Below are 22,779 nucleotides of genomic sequence, written 5' to 3'. Positions count from 1 at the left end.
AACATTAATTTATCCCAAATTAATTTATCCCAAATTACTTCTGTCAGGACAAAACGCCAGGTACTTCTAGCCTCACCTCCCTCCAGGGTCCTGTATTATACCATGATTACTTCAGTTTTGGCCAGGAGGACTTTTCTTAGTCTTTTTTTGCTTGAATTTTGAGTAGTGTTAGCCATTCTTTTGACAGCTAAGCATTAATGATGCTTTGCTGGTTACCTGAGTTACTTGTTTTCCTTGTCTTAAAGCAAAGTACAGAAATATCTTTGAGAGAACAATCTGTAGCAGCTGTTTCACAATGTGAGCAGAATTTATAAGTTTTTCCTGTAGTCTGCTTTGCCTCCTGCATGTTCAGTTTGTAAGGTGTGGTGATAAAATAACATTTAATGGGATTCGGAAGAGCTGGTGGGCTTTGGAAACTCATGCTCTTTAAGCAAGCTGGCCAATAACTGTAAGGTGTATGTATAAAGGTGGCTGGAAACCTGATAACTATTGCTTACTACCAGGCTAAAGATCTGCTTGGGTGTTTCGCAAAACTGCATAGGGTTTTGCAGGGATCTGTCCTAACATTAAATAAAAAGTGTTTTTACTAATAGTTTGAGTGATATATTCAAATAACGTCTTAAGTTTTAGATGATGCCATGGAGAGCTGGTGCATTGATCAGGGCTGGGTAAAAATCGCAGATAAAATCTAAAAGAATGTTGCATAGTTGGGTGGTGTAATTCCATGTAGAGAGAGAATCTCTTGCATGCATCTTGATGACATAGTCATTCCTACATAAACATCCTCCATGTTCAGAGCAGGCTGTAGTCAGTCTGGATGGGCAATATTCATAAAATGAGAGTACATCTGTTCACCTGAAATGAATCAGCAGTGTTTGACTGAAATTTGAGTGTTGCCTGTGCCTAAACTGTATGGGAGAGGAATGCAGTCTAAAGGGTTTCATGTCCGCCTTGTGCTCCAGGTGAGGAAGAGGTTGTTGTCTCCTCAGTTTGACTTGAAGTGTGCTGTTTTCCAGCAGTGGCTATTCATAACTTGACCATCTGTTACTTTTATTTGAAGAATCCATTTCAGAGTCTAATGGATTAACACTGCTGCTTATCATGGCTTCTTTGTACTGCCCCTTCACTCTGCATGGTTCTTATCACGTATGCCAGAGGCGGCAGGAGGATATTTTCTGTTCTGTGCCTTCGTGCAGAGGAATTCTTGTCTATGCTGGTATGTCTAGTAGTATGCTGCAGGAAAATGGGAGGTCATTAGGAAGAAAAAGGACCCACCATGTACAGTGGCAACCTAAGCATGTTTCTAAGAAATTAAATTAAACTAATATCAAATGATGATCAAAGGTATTTTTCTAGGAGCCCAATTCTCAGGAGGATGTCTTGTAGAGAAGTTTATAAAGGGCATCTCTGACAAATGTTATATCAGAACTTTGAGACCTAAGTATTGTGTCTGTGGTACAGTTTTAACAATTCATTAGCATTTTGTTTCAAGTTTGAAGTTCTTTGTTCCATACCTTGCATAGAATTTGGCATTTGTAGCCAGTTCTGGTCCAGCAACAAAGGTTATAAAGTGGGTTTCTGTACAGTAGATGGCCAAAAGTGTTCAATTGCCTGTTTCTAATCTACTCCCTGTGATGGTTTGGCTGTGTATTGGGTCCAAGCTATTTTATATTGGAATCTGTTTCTCAAAAGCTTCAATTACAGTTTGAAATACTTTTCTTCCTCTTGCTTGCTGCTTGGTTCTGCTGATAAATAGAGGACGATCTCAGATGGGCAGTTGTCAGTTGAATTACAGAGTCTGTTCAAGACAGTTGATGGACAAAATGCCTTTATAGAGCCACTATTTTAACACTAGTAACTGTCTTCAGCAACGGCATGTAAAGGAAAACTTATTTTTGTTTGTGGAAGTCTAGGGGAAGCAGAATGTTTCGAGGTTAACAGATCTTTGGATCCATAGTTTTAATCGCCTTTCAGTGCGGAGTTCTGTTTCAGAGCGAGTTGTCTGCAAGGCTGCCAGATAGTCTTTTGGTACCTGCGTAGTGCATAAACATAGAAGTCAGATTTCTAGTAAGAGGTGCAGATCCTTTGTTTTGTAATTGAATTGTAAAATGGATGGTATTTGGACAAACCTTCGTTCTTTGAAATGGGAGGATTTGCAGAAGATAAGAGCTGTTATATCAGAAGTATCACTTCATTATTATTAGAAGACCTATTAATATTTTGATACTTAGTTTGTATACTTGCTGAGTAAAGTACTTTTTCTGATTCACCTTTACAGATGTTGTCTTTAGCTCACTTAAGTGAGGAAGAATGGCAGAAAATAGGTACAGCTCAGGACTTCATTGCTGTATCTATTTTATTCCTGTGTTATGTGCTAGTTTTGGAGGTTGGCTCAAGGTCCCTGAGAAGAGTCTTGTGTGTTTGAGAACTGAATTAATTCCATGTAAATAACTTCAGCTTTCTCTTTGATAGACCTTGAGGGGATATGTGTAGAATAAGAAACAAGCCATGTGTCTTCAGTTTGTTTACACTTGCAAATTCTAAAACTGAGTTTTTTGGAGCTCTTTTTTATTAGATAATAGTGCACATTTGTATTGAATAAATTTCATTGTTTATTCTTTAATTCCTGGTTTTAAGTGTAGATGTCTAATCTATTCCTTCGTGAGTGGCTGTTCTCAACAGTATATTTATTCTATACTGCTTTGCAACACTAGGCAATGGCATTTTTCCTGCTTTTAACATGCTGTCATTCTCCAGCTGGAACTACAAACCAGATGTCAGCTCAGAATATGGGACCTTAATTTTTTTTGTCCTTCCCCCTTACCTACAGCATTTTAATATTGGCATTTTAAGTGGTAATGCTACATGGAGGCAATACGCAGTGGGAAAGAACTTCCTGAGCAAAACCTGCAATTAATATGTAGAATTGTATGAGAAATTTTCAACTTACTAGGCCTATAATATTCTACATATTAAATTTTTTCAATGGGATGTTCAACATTTTAAGAGGAAACTTTCAGGAACAGTGTTTGCTGACACTAACTTGGTGTGGTGGTTGCACAGTGTCATTTTTTTCTCACTCTGCCACCCTGTTTTAGGACTACAACGATGAAATCAGACAGGCACAGCTTCAAGAATTAACATATTTAAATGGTGGTTCAGAAAATGCAGAAGTTCCAGTAGTTCGTGGAAAAGCATCTATTCGAGCAAGAGGAGTACCAGTTCCTGCTTTGTCCAGGTAAGTATCTCAGCTGCGGTGGAATTTCATTTGTATGTATATATTAAGGTGTTGCTTTCAAACGCAAGCCCTCCTGTACAACAGTAAAATTCATGAAGGACTCCCAAAATATGAGCAAAAGATGAAGGAAACAATCTGGATTCATTAAAGATAGTGTAATTAGTTTAGACTGAATTATCAATGGTGCTGAATTTTGTCTTATGAAACTTGAATGATAGCTATGTTAATGTACATCATGATGTTCAGTCTTACCATGTGAGCACCTGCTTGACTTGTAACTTTTATTTGCTCCTTAGGTGCCTGTAGGGTCTGTATATGGGCCCTATGGAGCTGACAGCTTTGAAAAACTGGTAAATCTGTCTTGTCTTGGTTGACATAAGAATTTCAGAGTGATTTCTCTAACTTAAAGAATATATATATTCCTTTTTGCTGTATTACTAAGTCTTCATAATTGTGATAACATTCTATAGAAGTGTTTTCGAGGTAGAATTTGGATTTAGTCTCATCTGAGTGGCACTTATTTCATAAAAAAAGGCTTTTGTTTGATTCAGGAATAGGCAAGTCTACTGCTGCTTTTGCTTTTTCTTTCATGCAGGAGGTGTCTTCTCTTTACTCTAGCATCCCCTATCTTCCTTGCAGTACTGAGATGACAACTTCAACTCTGAGTCCTGAAGTGTGAAAACAAAAACTAAATGAAGTGCATAACTCTTCTGTTACAGTACAGAGAGATTGTGGCTGCAGCAGCAAAGTGTACCTAGTTTCTATGATGAACTATTTTCCTTCAGTTGTGGCTATGATGCTTTTCCATGCAAGCTTGAAACTTAACATTTCAGCTTTTAAAATAATTTAAAAATAATATTTTGAAGTGGTTTAACTTAGATTAAGCATGTTAGAAGAAAAAGCACTGAGGAATTATTCCTTTCATACAGATCTGTTTAGTTACATGTATCCTGTAATAACGATTGCAAACACAATGCGGAATGAATCTTAATTTAGAGAATTTACACTTACTGTTGGCTGTGTCCTGTAAGAATATAATTTTCTCTAGATCAACAAAATTTTGTTATATTCTTAAGTAATATTGTATAATGTATTTATTCTGACTCTTTTCTTGATTTTAATGTTGTTCAGAGTACTGGTAATTATATACCAAGGTTCACTACTTTAACGCTGTAATCAGCCATACAGAAGTGCTTGCAAATTAGATCTCATTTGATTTTGGATTTTGTTTTTTCCTAATTCTTTCCCATAGATGCCTGTAACAGCTCTGCTACAGATGCTCAGTACAGAGGCACTCACAGTTCATCTCACGTTTTCTTCATTTTTCATATGTCCTTAAGCTAGTGTTTGTATACAGAAGTTAGTTGCTGTTTGGTCTGATCTTATCACTGAAGTTTGATACCTAATTTCCACCACTAGTATCTACCACATGCATAATTAACTCTTCATAGTCTTGAATTTCTAACATCACTACTTCCATCCTCTGGATTTTGATAAATTATTTCTTCAAACCTGCATTTTATACAGGGCGTGCATGCTGTTAGGTAGCTCACAAATTCCTTTCTAGTTCATCCTGTTGGCCTGCAACTATGGAATTGTCTTCAGGGTAAATTTAAATGTTACTAACATTTGATTTGGAGATGACAGCTAAATTGTATTTGTCATCTCCTTTTTTGTGTATGTTCTATAGAAAACTGAAAGGTTGTTGGGTTTGGTTAACTTGTCCTTACTTTAAGGCTTGTCTTAAACTCCAAGACTTTTTCCCCTCAAATTGAAGCACTCTGTAAGCATAAAACATTCCTCGCGTGAAATTTAATGCCATTGCTACTGAGACGCTACAACTGTTGAGTTAAAGATCTCAAACGCAGTTGCAATGCTTTGATTCTTTTTAGTACAAATTAATTTCAGTGAGTAATATATTAATTGAAAGAAGGCTTTGTTAAAGGCTTTGTCTTAGTGTTAAATAACAGTTTTAATAGTAAGCATCCCTGAGATCCAGGAGAGGTTGAAGCAAAGCTTGAAGACTTGTAAAATGAAGTCTGAGACCTCGATCCTAACCTCCCTTTATAGTCTGTAGAATATTTTTAAGATATTAACCTTGATACATGAAACATCCTGTGAGGATGCAATAACTGTAAGTTCCCAATTTTTTAAGCCTTTATTCCTAAATAGATTCAATTAAAAAAACAAAGTACTAATTTATGCTTTTTTTACTCCTTATCAGACATGTTGAAACTGGAGATAATGCATCTTATCAAGTGCCTTCTTTTAAGAAGACTTGTTACGTGTATGTTTAGCTCCATACCAAAATTTTGCTTTGTAGAAAACAATACATTTGTTGTGTTTGCATACAAAATTATAGCTTGTGCACAGGTATTCCTGTATATGGTAAGTAATTTCCTGATGGTTGTGGTTTGGTAACTTTTTGTTCTGCTGTTTCTGGCTTGTTCTAGATTTTCTTGACTAAAGTTTTTGACTCTAGAGCCAAGTAAGACTTTGGGGGTGAGTGGATGGAATTGGATGGAATTTGCTGTAGAAGGTGTGTGTTTAGTTTTACTTCTAGGAATGTGCTTTTCTTGTCATTGATCGTGGGCATATAGCTGCTTCCTTTCCCCCTCTTACCCCATTTTTATTTTTTCCTTCATCCTAATACTGTTAAAGATGACCTTCAGATGTAATCACAACACTTCTCTTTTCTGTGACGTTTATGCTGAGCATTTAACCTGTTTAGATGGTACCTGCCTCTTCTGTGCAACAGGATAAGGGACATAAGAATCTGTCCCTGATGAAAGTCTGGTTTTGATTCCTTTGTTTTTATTATAAACTGACATTGTTTTTAAATTTTTCTTGGAGGTGACTATATAAAATGAAGGATCATACCAGTTACTTTATTTATTGTGCTAGCAAGGTTAGAGGATCCATGATGTCTAATGTGATGCTGTTATAGTGAGTAGCTAGAAGATGTAACTCTTTTGGAATCAGTGTTTCTCTAATGCATTTGAATTCCCATCCTGAATCAGTTCAATATAAATAATAATACTACTGAAAAGTGAATTGAGACTTCTGATTAACTGAAGACTGCAAATAAACATGTGTTAACATACATGTTGATGTACAGCTCTAAGGACATTTTGCAAGCAAAAGTAGCATTTCCTCTCTAAAACTTCTCATTCTTATTTTAAGAATAAGTAAAAAAACTAATGATCACTCAATTCTGACTCTAAGATATATTGGAAAAGTGAAATTCTAGGGGATGATAATAGTAAGTCTAAGAACATGGATAAATCTTCCTTGCTACCTTTGGGTGGGGGGAACACCAATTCATGTCACTTATAGCTAGAAATCACTGTTAGAATCATAGAATGGTTTGGGTTGGAAGGGACCTTAAAGATAACCTAGTTCCAACCCCCCTGCCATGGGCAGGGACACCTTCCAAAAGACCAGGTTGCTCAAAGCCCCATCCAACCTGGCCTTGAACACTTCCAGGGATGGGGCATCTACAGCTTCTCTGGGCAACCTGTTCCAGTGCCTCACCACCCTCATGGTGAAGAATTTCTTCCTTATGTCTGATCTAAATCTACCCTCTTTCAGTTCAAATCTATTCCCCCCTGTCCTGTGACTACAGGCCCTTGTAAAATGTCTCTCTCTCAATCTTTACAAGCAGCCCCCCTTAAGTATTGAAAGGCTGCAATAAGGGAGAGCTGGTTGGCTTTGCTCTCCAGATTGAGAGGAATTGTATTTGAAAGCAGATATTTTGGTTTCAGTAAGATGAGGGGAGGAAAAAGTAATTTCTCATAAAGCCAACATGTAGGAATAGCCTAATTAAAGAACTAGCAAAACTCTGGTGTATGCTTGCATGAGATTGTGGGTGTCTTTACTTTTCACATTTATTTTTATTCACATTTCAGGGTATGCATGGCTAGGATCCTAATGGTTGAATGACTGTCACTCTATCTGGGGAAAAATAAAACTGTTACAGAAGTTGTAGGTTAGAATTTGCTGTCATATGTCAGAACTAATACGAGGTGATATGGATCACTGCTGCAATGTATTCCAACTTCCAGTTGTTCTCCTGTCATATGTCTGGAATCAACTGGTTTCTTTTTGAAGAATAACTTTTTGTTGAGAACATGTAGGTAGTGTACTCCAAAAGATTCTGTAGCATGAAAAAATATTTGGCAAAGCCAGTTCAGGATCCAGGACAGAGGCAGGTGTTATGTTCAGTGTGTTTTGTTTCTTTAGCCTTGTGATAAATCTCCTGTTTTTCACAAAATTGAAACACAAACATATTACTGTTTTCAAATAAAAATGTGAAAAAACTTGCATATGAGTTAACTTCAGTGGTGACTCATTTAAGAAAAAGATGAAAAGGTAGGAATCCTAGCTCTGTAAGTGGTATCTGGATATCAGTGTTCAATATTTTGGTGCTGACATTTTAAAATAACAGGTCTGTTATTTTTCAGATGTCTAATACAAAACTTGAACAAAAACATTACTGTTTGAGGAACATTGAATGTAGCTGGCTGTGCTCAAAGGAAGAAAATATATCAACATCTGGTAACAAAATTTGTTAGATGCATTTATTGAACAGTTTAAATCCTTGCAGATGTAGGGAACTATGAATGCTAAAATGAAAGAATTCCAAGTGTTTCCTCATTGAATAATAGTGTTAGGGAACTGGTCTTAAATTTCACAAATATTTTTATTTTAAAGCTATTCTTACATTTACTTCCCCTTCTGGAGGGGAGATATTGAAAAGGAGCTTAATATGGCGTAAACTCATTTAACTTTTGTTTTTTCACTAAAACAAAGTGAAGAAAAGCTGTGAACTGACTCTGGTAGCGATTTCATAATCGGAGTAATTTTACGAACTCAGTCATCTGTGAAAGGAGAAAGTTGTAATAAAAATCAGTATAATACTAGAGAGAAGAAAGTGATAAATGAAAAGATCAGAAAGTAGAGCTATTGCTGAGGGAAGCTGGAAGGGAGTATAAGCTGGATGCCATGCCTGCTAATGTCAAGGGCAATAACTTAGTTTGCTGAAAACAAATCCTAGAAACACTGAGAGACTACTATAAAGTAGATATAGCCAATTATTGCTAATAAAGGCCGAAGAGGAAGTGTGTTAGTTTTCTATAGATGTATTTAAGTTGTATGAGTTAGTAAAATACTACTTTAGTGGCAGTCAAGGATTAGATTAGTACCTGTGAATTACTTCTAAACATTCACAAATGTTCTGAGTCTAATGTGGTATAATATGGTTCTAGTACTAGATTTTCTTTAGAATGTTTTTCTACATATTAAACTCTATTGAAACAGTGAGAGATTAATCAATTACAAAATGCAGTGCTTAAGTAGCATTTTTAACTGCAGACTGTAAGGTACACTTTTCAGGTTCTTTATACATTAAAATAGTCTTCACATACCATACTGTCTTTACAACTCACACTACACATTCTAACACTTTTGAGAAAGGCCTGTTCTCCCATTCTCTAATGTATATATGATAGCTTTATAGAAATTAAGTGCTTCACTCTTTATTCTTTATTTTTTCCTTTTGTACTACATTGCAAGTATAAATAATGAAACAGTGTTATGGGGGGAAGATTCAGGTTCCAACAAAAACAGCTTTCATGACATTATCTTCAAAGGATGCTGTGACATATGAGTTAAATGAGATTTCCCCCCACTTTTCTGGTACGCTGTTCAGTGTGTAAGGAAAACAAAAGCTATTAAATGAGTTGCTGGGATTTGCTTTATTTAATCTAGTCAGTGCTACCCAGATTGAAAAAGACCTTTTTCACTGCAGAGCCTACAGGTTAATAACATAGCCTGGCGAGTAGAATTATTCTTAATTTAACCACCTAAATTACCTGTGCATTTAATGGGGAAGGGTTAACTTCATTCACTGGATTCACCACTGCCAGATTAATAAATTCAGGAAAATGAAAACCAAAGTGATAAGAAAGATGAAATGGAGAAGTACTTCAAATTTTCTCACATAGCCATAGTAATTTGTTTTAGGGTGGTGAAATGTTTCTTAGAGTAGGATTCAATGGTCTCAAGTACATAGATGATCACTTTGTTTTTAAAGCATGTCTGGAGATGATGATAATAGCACCTGGCTAGAAGCTAGGATTTACCAAGTATGTTGAAGTACTGTCTACTTAACTCCTACAGTCTGTTTAGTAGAAAATACAGTTAATAAGGAATAGGGTTTCCCTCATCCAAGGAAATCTGAGATTTTTGGATAGCATACTGATGTAAGATTCAGAACAGCAGAGTTTCTTACAAATGTAGTAAACTGAAAACCAAACACTAAGGGTCTCCTGTGATGCTTCAGTACTTGTGTATTTGCAGTGTTGTAAACCTGGGGGTCACAGGCAAGGTGTCCTGCAAATAAGACATTACCTCTGTTTCAAGGTACTTACACAATCCAAGTACACAAAACTCAGTGCCCATTTGTGTATTATTAGCCTAGATACATTGGCAGTCTCAATACTGTAAATGTTCTTATGGACACTGGGATAAAGAGGACTTTCAAAAGACTTCTGAAAGGGTATCAGATGACAGCATGGTAGTGAGAAGGGACAACGAAGGCCTTTGTATTCTGGAATATGAGCAGGTAGTCAAGGATGAGATGGACTGACAAATTCTTGATTTTTGATAACATACAAACTTTGAGGTTTGGGGATTGTGCTTTGTGACCTATAGAAGTGGAAAAAATCTTTTTCTTCTATAACATAGTGGAAGGATTAAGGAGAGACCTAACAGGCAAGGAAATGTACTGGGAGACTGAGCAAATTTCAGATTCAGAAGTATTCTGAGTGAGGGTAAATATAGCATAGTTTCCTTTACCAAAAGGAAAAGTTATTTCCAGTAGTTGTGCTGTTTGTAGTGTAACCATTAATTATATATTTGAACCAAAGTTGTGGATCAAGACTTTCATAGTTTTTTCAAATGTGCAGTAATTTTAATTAGATATCAAAATTCCCATTTATTTTAATCACTGATGCTTCAGAAAGTTTAAAAATTTACTTTTCTAAACCATCAATTAACATGAGAGAATATCCAATTTCGGGAGAGGAGCCCTTCATTGTCTTAAAGTTTTGTGACTAAAATCTCTGTGCTAAATTTTTCATGTAATTTGAAAAGAAAGGCTATATTGTAGGTCTTATAAACAAAAAGATAGAACGGTCTGTAGGCTGTATGCAAAGACAAGGAGAGTTGGTAATGGCAGCTGATATTTGGCCTGCAGAATGATGTCCTCTGTCAAAAAGCAAGCAGTGAAAGACTTGGAGGGACTAGGGGCTATGAATAATTTGATTTGATGGTAAGGTATCTCTGAATGTGATAGAACAGAGCTGCGATGTCTTGACTTGGATGAAATAAAAGTAAAAAAATGAATCTAAATGTTAGCAGATGCATCAAGGTTCTTGAATTTATAGGTGAGATAGTTGTAGAAGAAAAAGGGTAGAGAGAAGACCCTCTGTGCAGTTTCTTCAGAGATCTGAGAAGCAGAGAGATACCCCTCAAAAGCAGTTGATTAGGGGACGGAAAGCCCAGGAAAGTGAAAGAACAAGATTTCAAAACAAAATGTCATTGGATCAGAAATGGTAAATACAACATCGAATATATGAAGAAACTCTTTAGGAACAGGGAACTGCTGGAGAGGGTACAGTAAAGGGCTACAAAGATGATTAGGGCACTGGCACATCTTATGAGGAAAGGCTGAGGGACTTGGGTCATTTTAGTCTGGAGAAGAGGAGACTGAGGGGGGAATCTTATCAATGCTTATGAATACTTCAGGGGTGGGTGCCAGGAGGATGGGGCCAGTCTTTTTTCAGTGGTGCCCAGTGACAGGACGAGAGGTAACGGGCACAAACTTGGTCACAGGAAGTTCCATCTAAACATGAGGAGGAACTTCTTTCCTTTGAGGGTGGCAGAGCCCTGGAACAAGCTGCCCAGAGAGGTTGTGGAGTCTCCTTCTCTGGAGATACTCAAAACTCGCCTGGACGCGTTCCTGTGCAACCTGCTGTAGGTGAACCTGCTCTGGTGGGGGGGTTGGACTAGATGATCTCCAGAGGTCCCTTCCAACCCCTATCATTCCGTGATTCTGTGAAATTTAGCTGAAAATCATTAGATATCTGTGGGAGTGCTTTGTAATGTGCTGTATGTTGTATATTTGTATACCACTGAATGTTTAAGGTACAGAGGGAAGAGAAAAAACTATTAGCACATTCAGTAAATGGCGGTAGAATGGGTTACATTCAAGTATGTGTGAGTGTAGCTTTTACTTAAAATATAAAATAAAACCACTTCAATGTTAAAAATACGGAGAAATACGTAAATTATAAAGGAGTGAAATGGAAAACAGTAGGCAAGACGGATCAGAATTAAGAGCTGTGGAAGGATTAGCTAAAGTGTAGATGGAAGATGAGAACTCTAAAAGGGATGTGTGGGGACTAAAGTGCCCTAGGGCCATCAGTTCTGTCCCTAATGGATAGAGACGGCTGCTGCATAGACATGAGTAGAGATGGCTTACAGGAGTCATCAGCAATTTGGTGAGGGATGTCAAAGTCAACAAGAAGGGCTTCTATGAATACTTAAGTAGCAAAAGGAAGACTAGGCAAAATGTAGGCCTACAGCTGGATGCAGCAGGGGCCCTGGTGACACAGGGCATGGGAAAGGCTAAGGTACCTAATAATAACTTTTTGGCCTCAGTCTTTACTAGTAAGAGGGCCCTTCTGAAATCCAAGCACCCAAAGATGAGGGGGAAAGACTACCCTTGGTGGAAGTGGATTAGCTTAGAGAATAGCTAAGCAAACTGGGCATATATAAGTCCATGGGCTCTGATGGGATGCACCCACAAGTGCTGAGGGAGCTGGCAGATGTCATTGTGAAGCCACTGAATCTTTGAACAATTGTGGAGATTAGAGGTGCCTGAGGACTGGAGGAAAGTAAATGTCACTCCTACCTTCAAAAATGGCAAGAAGGAGGACCTGGTGAACTATAGGCTGGTCAGCCTCACCTGGATCCCTGGGAAGGTAATGGAGCAACTAATCCTGGAAACCATTTCCAGGTACATGAAAGACAAGGTCATCAGGAGTAGTAAACATGGATTCACAAAGGGGAAGTTATGCTTGATCAACATGATAGCGTTCTCTGAAGTGACTGGCCTGGTAGGTAAGGGGAGAGCAGTGGATATTGTCTGCTGTGACTTCAGGAAGGCTCTCTCCCATAAGATCCTCATAGAGAAACTGTTGATGTATGGGCTGGATGAGGAGACAGGTGGGTTGAAAAGTGGCTGAATGGCTAGGCCCAGAGGGTGGTGATCAGTGGTATGAAGTCCAGCTGGAGTCCAGTAACAAGCAGTATTCACAAAGGGTCACTACTGGGTCCAGTCCTGTTTAACTTCATTAATGATCTGAATGATGGGGCAGAGTGTACTCTGCAGGTCTGCAGATGATGTGTCAGAGGGTTGTACTGCCATCCAGGGGGACCTTGACAGGCTGGAGAAATGGGCTGAGAGGAACCCCATGAAGGTCAACAAGAGCAAGTGGAAAGTCCTGCACCTGGGTAAGAATAACCTCAGGCAGCAGTACATGCTGGGGGCCACCCGGCTGGAAAATAGCTTGGCAGAAAAGGACCTGGGTGGACACCAAGTTGAACATAAGCCAGCAATGTGCCCTTGCTGCAAAGAAGGCTAATGGTATCCTGAGCTGTATTAGTGTTGCTTGCAAGCAGAGGGAGGTGATCCTTCCCCTTTATTCAGTGCTTGTGAGGCCACACCTGGAGAGCTGTGTCCAGTTCTGGGCTTGCCAGCACAAGAGGGATGTGGACATGCTGGATGGAGTTTGGTAAAGGGCCATGAAGATGAATAGTCCGGAGTGTCTCCTGTGAGGAAAGGCTGAGAGAGCTGGGACTGTTCAGCTTGGAGAAGGCGTCTTTCAGTTGTGTCCAGTGACAGGGCAAGAGGCAGTGGGCACAAACTGTTGGTTCACTCTGAATATCAGGAAATCCTTTATTGTGAGAGTGACCAAGCACTGGCACAGGTTTCCCAGGGAGGTTGTGGAGTCTCCCTCCTTGGAGATGTTCAAAAGCCATCTGGACATGGTCCTGGGCAACTGGCTCAAGGTGGCCCTTCTTGAGCAAGAATCACAGAATGATAGGGGTTGGAAGGGACCTCTGGAGATCATCTAGTCCAACCCCCCTGCCAGAGCGGGTTCACCTAGAGCAGGTTGCACAGGAATGTGTCCAGGTGAGTCTGGAATATCTCCAGAGAAGGAGACTCCACAACCTCTCTGGGCAGCTTGTTCCAGGGCTCTGCCACCCTCAAAGGAAAGAAGGTCCTCCTTGTGTTTAGATGGAACTTCCTGTGACCAAGTTTGTGCCTGTTACCTCTCGTCCTGTCACTGGGCACCACTGAAAAAAGACTGGCCCCATCCTCCTGGCACCCACCCCTGAAGTATTACTAAGCATTAATAAGATCCCCCCTCAGTATTCTCTTCTCCAGACTAAAAAGACCCAAGTCCCTCAGCCTTTCCTCATAAGAAAGGTATTCCAGTGCCCTAATCATCTTTGTAGCCCTTTGCTGTACCCTCTCCAGCAGCTCCCTGTCCTTCTGGAACCGGGGAGCCCAGAACTGGACACAGTCCTCCAGATGCGGCATCAGCAGGGCAGAGTAGAGGGGGAGGATAACCTCCCTCGCCCTGCTAGCCACACTCTTCTGGATGCACCAAGGAGGCTGGACCAGATGACTTTCAGAGGTCCCTTCCAACCTCAGCTGTGTTGTCATTCAGTGATCGCATTTCATAGGAGTAGTTGTAGTGGCTCAGACCTTAAGGCAGTTTGGTTTCTGGTTTAATATTCACAGAATCAGCAAGGTTGGAAAAGACCTGTAAGATCATCAAGTCCAACCTAAAAAAAAAAAAAAAAAAACCAAAAAAACCCCACAAAACCACAAAAAAAACACACAAAAAAAAACCCCACAACACACCAAAAACCAACCCACCCAACACCACACAGCACCATGCCCATCAAGCCACATCCCACAATGCCACATCCACATGCTCCTTGAATACCTCCAGGGAGGGTGACTCTACCACCTCCCTGGGCAGTCTATTCCAATGTTTCACTACTCTCTCAGTAAAGAAATTTTTCCTAATATCCAACCTGAACCTCTCCTGGCATAACTTGAGGCCATTTCCTCTTGTCCTATCACTTGTCATTTGGGAGAAGAGACCAACACCCACCTCTCTGCAACCCCCTTTCAGGTAGTTGTAGAGAGCAATGAGGTCTCCCCTCAGCCTCCTCTTCTCCAGGCTAAACAACCCCAGCTCCCTCAGCCGCTCCTCATAAGACTTGTGCTCCAGACCCCTCACCAGCTTCGTCGCCCTTCTCTGGACACGCTCCAGCACCTCAATGTCCTTCTTGTAGTGAGGGGCCCAAAACTGAACACAGTATTCGAGGTGCGGCCTTACCAGAGCCGAGTACAGAGGCACGATCACCTCCCTGCTCCTGCTGGCCACACCATTTCTGATACAGGCCAGGATGCCGTTGGCCTTCTTGGCCACCTGGGCACACTGCTGGCTCATCTTCAGCTGGCTGTCGACCAACACCTCCAGGTCCTTTTCTGCGGGGGAGCTTTCCAGCCACTCGTCCCCAAGCCTGTAGCGTTGCCTGGGGTTGTTGTGACCCACGTGCAGGACCCGGCACTTGGCCTTGTTGAACCTCATACCATTGGCCTCGGCCCATCGATCCAGCCTGTCCAGATCCCTCTGCAGAGCCTTCCTACCCTCCAGCAGATCAACACTCCCACCCAACTTGGTGTCATCTGCAAACTTGCTGAGGCAGCACTCAATCCCCTCATCCAGATCATCGGTAAAGATATTAAACAAGACTGGCCCCAAAACTGAGCCCTGGGGGACTCCGCTTGTGACTGGCCGCCAACTGGATTTCACCCCATTCACCACAACTCTCTGGGCTCGGCCATCCAGCCAGTTTTTTACCCAGCGAAGAGTGTACCTGTCTAAACCATGGGCCGCCTGCTTCTCCATCTCTCCCAGCTGATGTCTCCTGATTTTTAGATTGAGAATATCTGCTGAGTAATTCCTTATGTACCTTCTCCATTCCCTTGATGGTTCTATTGGATTCTGTCACAAACTTGTTGTTTGTAGTATGAGGTGCCTTAATCTACTTAATTGTAAAGCTTATATGTAAGCTATTCTATACTGTTGGTCATCTTTGACATAGTTTCTGATGCACTTCCAGTTCTTTTATGTTCTTTCCAAATTAGGAAGCAGGACTACTAATACAGTAATGTAACAAAATTTTCTTACATTTTCTAAAATGTGATTTGTTTTTTACTGTCCTGACCACTGGGCCAATCTTAATTATAAATGTTCTATGGCTAGTGATAGCTCAGAACCTTTGCATAATGTTAGGATATATAAATTTATGTATGTTAACTCCCAAGTGTTCCCTCTTACAGTTTGCTCCTTTTAACTTTTTTTTGCTATTTTCCTTTCCTTAACATGCAGGTTTGGATTCAGCTCCAGATTAGAGCTAGGCATTTAAACTCCTGTTGTAGTTTATAGAATGTGCAATTACTTTTACTGTTTGCTCCTTTTTTTCTATAATTTGTCTCTAAGTCAATTGTCAGCACCATCCAATGCATTCCCCATAAGGAAAAGCTCTAGCATGGGTACCTTGTCTTTCTTGATTGTGTAGCAAGAAACTTAATGAATGTATAGATACATATACATACCTTGGTGCTCTTCACTGGGGATTGGGCCTCAGACCTTGGCAGGCTTCCTGATTCCAGGATGTTTGAAAAACTTGGGTTTTTAGGCTTTTTACAAATTCTTTGAACTCTGACCTGGTTTTCTGAGCATTTTACATTTGTTTAATTAGTGTTTGTCCTTTGAGGTTAGAGATGGGTTCAGCTTTTCAAGTGATACCTCTTTTAATACTACTACTTACCCTGCTGTTCTAGCCTTACTGAGCTCCTTTCACCCTTTCTCAAGGTTTTTTTTTAATTTTTGACAATTGTTGTGTATTTACTGACTTCCCATGGAATGTCTCTAAATGTCTTCCCATACTGGGTATATATATTTTACTCTTACAAAGTTTTTTAAACATCATATAGATAGCTGCTCTTCAAATTAAGAAATACCAGAAATGATATGTTGTTTTTTGCAAAGATATGCAAAAGTTCCTGTTCAAGTGGTTCCTCCATATTTTGAGTCAGTTCCTGTTCATTGCTCATGTCACTCAAATGTCTATAGCTGCCTGATAACTTCTTACTGAAATAAAAATTTATGGTTTCTAAAAATTTGCTCTTAGCATCCTACCCTAATACGATTCAAATCTGCATGGTGGTAATTGAACTCTCCTGTTACTGGGTTTCCTATCTCTGCACCTTTCTAGTCTCCTCCAGCCTGGTGCAGTAACCATCTGAGTGGTGGAATAGAGAACTATACATCTCGGATTATTTTTTCTTCCTACAGTAACTCTTAAAAGTATGTAAATGGTCTCCTAATATAGGAGAAATGATTTCCCACCCATCACCACTCCAATCCTATTAACTGTTTGTGAAATGCAGAAGAGACCTTCTCATCACGTGGATCTGGTGTTCTAATTACTCTTCAAGAATAAATCTATGCTGACTCTAAAAACTACTTTTCCCCCCTCCCTCAAATGTTTTTCCGTGTTTTTCAGCATGTCCCCCTTCCTGCTGCTTTCACTTGCACCCTGTCTGAAGGATGCCATGAAGATTATGGCTAGTGATTCTTGAGTTATTGACTTTTTTTACTTGGTATTGACTATTGTCTATGCCAATAGGTTCATTTCCCTTTCTTTGGCTTCACTTGGAAAGTATCACATTTGCTATTTCTTTATATTACTTCAGCAGGCTGTGTCTGGGAACTTCACTGCTCACCCCTGCCCCCACTACAATGAAGTCAAATAAGCAGCTGGTACCCTGTCCTGAGGAGGCATTCTACAGATTAGCCAAAACCAAGTAATAAGCACAGTTTTAAATCACTTACTCTCTAGGCTTATTTAAAATACTTTGTGACTGTGTTTTGATCAGTAATTAGAATTAATAAAATCTGTCCTGACTGTATCAACTGTTTACGCTTTTGCATTCTTCATTTAGTAATGCAGTTTTTCAAATACTAATTATTTGTACTAAAATGATTTTTTTTATAAGCTTACCAATGGGAAATTATGACTGACTTGAAATGGATAGGAAAGCTTAAGGCCAAATCTGGATCTTACTTTAGAATATTGTTTAAGTTGGAAGTTTCTACTGAAATCAGGACAGAGTATTTTCACTCAGTTATACTCTTGAGATTAATTAGGTGATGGATTGAAGGTATGTTTTTGAATGTCAGTCAAATGTTTTTGAAAATTGTTCTCATTTAGGTCTCAGATTTTTCATCCGTATGTGAAGTGTCTGAAGTAGTGGAATGCAAGTTAATGCTTATCATTCTTTTGGAACTTTAAAAACAAATACACTGCTATTTCTTGTTCTTAAATACATATAGAACATCAGGTTATATCTTATAATCACCCTGCACGTTTATTACATGTCTGAATGTTTCCTGCAACAGCTGGAAATCTCTTCTTTACAACCAGAAGAAAATGTAATTTTTCTGACCCAGTCAATCCCTTACATGCGGTCTGATCTTTGGATTGCGTTTAGAAGCTTACACAGGATCAGAAGGGAGTTGTAACGGATTCCTCTCTGCAGGGTTTGAGTATGATATAGCCTGACAGCTTCAAATTAACATGTTATTGTATGATGGTGATTTCACATACTGTAAGTCAAATTCTAGTGAAGTTGACTGATTCCAGCAAATTGGTTTGGGTGTCTCTGTGTGAGACCGGCTCCAGCTAGTGAGTAGTTCCTCACTGAATCGCATGTCTAGTTTGTATCGTTCTGCATTTATTGCATAATGTGTGTAATTGGATTAAAGCATACAGAAAAATGATAAACTATAAACCTCTTTTAGACTTTTTTCTGGCTGTAGCAAAGCAAAATTGTCATGATGTGGGGGAGGGAGCTGTCAAAAGGGAGGCCAAGAGTGTATATTTAATTGTAAGTGATCCATGTATTCCCAGGGGCCGTGGAGGAGTGCCTCCACCACCAGCCGGAGTACTGAGAGGGGCACCAGCACCCAGAGGAGTGCCTCCCAGTAGAGGACCAGTCAGTCGTAGCCGTGGACTTCTAGCACCCAGAGCACGAGGAGTACCTCCACCTGCAGGCTACCGGCCCCTTCCACCACCTCCGGCACAGGAGACATACGGCGAATATGTAAGTCAAGTGGTTGACGTACTGTGCATAAAGTGTATGATTTTGGAGGGAAGATCCTATCATTTTAGAACTCGTGGAATCCCTTCAGTTAGTACCTAATTGAGTCTTGCACCCCGAAGCTACAGCAAATGTGGTCATCTCTCGTTGCCTTTTGACTTGAACTGTTTCATGTTAATAAAACTTCAGGTTATATGTGCTACCATAAAGACTTTTACAGTGCATTTGGCAAAATAGTTATGTACCTCTTAAATGTATTATATTAGGTTTCTGCTTTACAAAAATCTGAAAAATCACATTGTCACTAGATTTTTTTTTTTAATTCTCAACTAAAACTGAGAATAATATTCTACTCTTCTTCCTAAACCTATTTTTGTGGTCATATAACTGTTTAACATTTAGACAATTAAAATATTTTTATGAAAGCTTCAGAAATGGTCCTAAAACTTTAACAATGTACAGTGTATCTCAATAAGCCATACATATTTATCTTGATTTTATTGAATTAAAAATTAAAAAAAATCAAAATACTTTATACTGTACATGACTGAATTACAGACAGTTATGAATTGTTAGGGTATATTTAATTTAAACTGAACTTAGAGCAGTGAGATAAAGAAAAAAGCTTATTAAATCAAAACTATCATCATAAAAATGGATTTAGTCTTATAGAAAAATAACATTTTTCAAGGACAATGCTTTTAATGTTTTATATATCTTGAAGCTTTTAGTGTGCCCTCTTTGCAGCCAATTCTGTCTGGACTTTGTCTCTGTTACTCAGACTAGCAAAAAAGGAGTTCCTGGGTTCCAGAAAATGGTTTTGCTATTTAGACACTTTCTTGCTTTTCTCTCAACCTCTCTTCCACCTACCTTCTCCCTCTCTTCTTCCACTTCCCCCAAAACCCTCTAAATCAGATCTCAACCATTGTCCTTTTAATCAGAAACCTAATTTTCTAGATAACATTTATAGCTTTATGCACAAAGTTTAATGCTGTTAATACAAACATTTCTACACATACCTGAACAATTCAGAAGAAATTAATGTTTATTAATGTAATGAGAACTATACTTGAACAATGTATCTAAATGTCCCCGGGCTATACCTGACTTGACTAGTCAAGGTGGGTACTGCAAATAAGTGGTTATTCCACAATGCTTTCAAAGGAATTAGTCTTCATTTAACAGCCTGTTTCCAGGGCATGCACTGTAGAATGCATGGTGATGTGGTAGAAAATAAACCTCTCTGAGTAACTTCATGGTTATATATATCTCTCTGCTGTTTATAGCATGTGTGTATAGAAGTGGCATGGAAATAACAGCTGTTTGAGTCAGTATCCTGTTGTATGCTTTTACTTCTGAGAGAATAATTAGAAAATAGCACTATAAAGAATAGCGCTGTGCTGAATAACTTCTAAAAAGAACGTTCTCTAGAACTGGATCACTTATCTTCCAAACAAGATATCTTAACTGGGATAGATATATTTAAAGCTGTAATTGACAAGCAATACTAGCTGGTCCATTTTAAAATTCTATATTTTCTGTCTCCTTTGTTAAAGTGGAGATTCATTAGAATAAAGTTTTGCTAGGACATGATCCGTTAGTGCATTGTATGTTAAATGTTAAATTTAATGCATGGCATTTTTTTACCTGCCCATTTGTACTACATTAAAGTGCCTTAACTGTATCTTTTACAGGTTAAGTATCATGGTAGGAGTCATTGCTAGTATTTCTGTCCTTTCCTTACTAATTGCTGTTTAGCCATATCTAGTACTAAGTGCTCGTTTGCCAGCCTGAGTATCTGAGCAGGGTAGGGCATCACTGTTTGAGAAGTGTCTGCAGAATGACAACATCAGTGAGATTGTGGGTATCATAAGAAGGTATTTTAAGCAGCGTATAGTTTCAGAGCCTCAGACTGGGATATCCAGAGATTAGAGAAGCCTTTAACTTTTCCATTGAAGACTGGAAAATCTACGCAGTTTCATGAAGCTTTTCATTCCTTAGGCTTACAAGCCTCTGCTTTGTACTCAATATTTTTAATGTGAAACAATGCGCGTTCAGAAAGAAGCAAACTATATTCTGCATGGAAGCCTTCAACCACTTGCCTTCTGTAACTCTTAAATATCTCGGATACAGGGCTTTAGTACATGGAGTCCTTGCCCCTTTCCTCTGGGGTGTACTATTGAGTATACCTTGTGACAGAAAATGAGGCCATCATTGAGTTACAAAGGAGCATCCATCTTCCTTCACTCCCTTTGCTAACTTCTTTCTGTAGTCCTTGAGATGGATGAATCTCTAACACCTATGAGGAACTTGCTCAGTTCTGCCTCCTGCCTATCCTAATCTCTCTCCTTCCTCTTCTTGATTGTTAAAGTTGTTTCTTAAAAAATATCAAAACAGGAATTGGAATACATAATTCAATCTGAAAAATTGCAAGGGTTAATTCTGGAGGCAGTGTCTCACAGGTAGAATCATGCCACAAGCAAAAAATTATTCATTTGAATTTAGATGCATTTTAACATGGGCTCAAGATGAACAGAACTAGGTTCCGTGCTTGGAGCCCAGAGGGAAGTTGTCCAGAACTTAGCTGTTACAGAAAGCTCTTCAGAGTTAGATTACCTCTGTTGTCTGTCAGCTTTCTGGGATGTTGGTAATGCTGAGTCTGGATGCTTGACGTGGCCTTTTCTGCTGAAGTCACGCAACATACTGGACTAGCAGCAATATCTGCACATTTTTCCATTTCAATATAACTAGTTTTTCCATTCCAGTGTTGCCAGTCTCTTATGTATCTCTCTCAGCTCCAGCACACATTCCTCCTGGGACCTCACCTTATTGTTAGTACCATGATGAAGTTTTTGAAGCCACTGAAGTGACAGTCCCTTATCATTTTCTGTGAACATTGTCTTTTTAATAGCTGTAGCATCAGCTTAGACGATAGCAAAAATTCAGGCCTCTACAGCCAGCCAGCTTTATAATCACTGTTCTAACCTCACTGCTCTGTGCCGTGTGATAAACTTGCTCTGAAGGCTAACATGCCTCCCATTTTTATGTCCTCAACCACTCAGGTCAGGAGAGAGCCTAGTATGACGTGTGAAGCATGGCCAGGATTATTTTTATAATACTTGGATAAGGGAAATCATACTAGATGGTTTCTGGATTTATTGAAGCACTTACAGATAGTTTCAGGGACATCGTTCTCTTAATCACATGAGAATTTTTTCTCTGCTCATCGAACCAAACTGTGTAATAGATAAAAATATTTTCATGTATTTTTAAGTTAACAATTTATTCCATTGAGATAAGAAATAGAAATTATATTTAACTACTAGCTGGAGATTTTAAGCTTTTCCATAATTTTCAATAACAGGAAATTAGGAATAGTATGCTAGCAATTCACTACTCTTTATTATAAAGTCAATTCCTTAGCCAATGTTCAGTCAAATGTAGGTTAGACCATAACTGTTCAATCTCAGCTACTGCCTAGTAATGGTTGCTGCTCTCTGCCTCTTCCTGTTGTCCTTCTTACCAGCTTCAAACTTGGAGGCTTTTTCCAAATTACCAACACAGCAATGTGCCTGAAGCTTTTTTAAGATTAGATTTTTATTTTCTGCTATTTTCATTTTACAAAGGTAGATATTTTGCAAATAATTCTGTAAGTATTTCTATTCTGTACTTTGTATGAATGGAATTGTGATCATGCCATGTCAAGTCCCATTTTGGCTGCTTAAATGTGTTAAATGCAAGATGAGATTTATCTGAGTTGATAATCAGATTTTTTAGGCATTAAAAATTGGACTTTAAACATGGATTTAAAACCTGTTGCTGTGGCAGTGTGGAATGTCTGCACTGAAAAATAAAACTCAGCAATCTAGCAAGTTATGGCCAGGACTTGCTTCAGCACTGCTTCAGAAAGCAATCAGATTTAAACGTTCCTTCCCAATGTGTGTGTGTGAGAAAGTTGTGGCAGAGCTTTAGTTCTGTTTCTGGCAATTTTATTGATGTTTTCTTGTGTTCAGACAAGGGTTACCTCAGCAGCAGATTTTCCTAATGCAGTGACCACGTGTATAGTTTCTAGCAGTTAATGCTTCAATTAGAATGCTTCAATGAGATTGCTTTCTGTAATAAGAAATTGAATTAAGACAGAATGCCTACCAGTAAGAGACCTAGGGAGCCTTTCTTATGTTAAGTAAATTGTAACTTGAAAAAGAACATTATGAACTATTTC

General features: G+C 39.0%; 1 protein-coding gene across 3 annotated transcripts in view; it reads left to right on the top strand.

The window, feature by feature from the left end:
* The window catches only part of KHDRBS3 (KH RNA binding domain containing, signal transduction associated 3), a 95,680-nt gene that overhangs the window by 44,411 nt on the left and 28,490 nt on the right, over positions 1-22,779 (top strand). For 2 of the 3 annotated variants that reach the window (XM_059815414.1, XM_059815412.1), the window contains 3 exons: positions 3,099-3,238; positions 17,151-17,261; positions 18,368-18,560. In XM_059815414.1, coding sequence (XP_059671397.1) covers positions 3,099-3,238; positions 17,151-17,261; positions 18,368-18,560 — 444 coding nt within the window. The remainder of the gene's footprint in view (positions 1-3,098; positions 3,239-17,150; positions 17,262-18,367; positions 18,561-22,779) is intronic. The other variant, XM_059815413.1, reaches the window with a different exon arrangement.

Source organism: Gavia stellata, chromosome 3 (assembly GCF_030936135.1).
Source record: "Gavia stellata isolate bGavSte3 chromosome 3, bGavSte3.hap2, whole genome shotgun sequence".
Lineage (NCBI taxonomy): Eukaryota > Metazoa > Chordata > Aves > Gaviiformes > Gaviidae > Gavia > Gavia stellata.
Note: the sequence above shows the minus strand (reverse complement) of the source record. Positions and strands in the feature narration are given on the sequence as shown.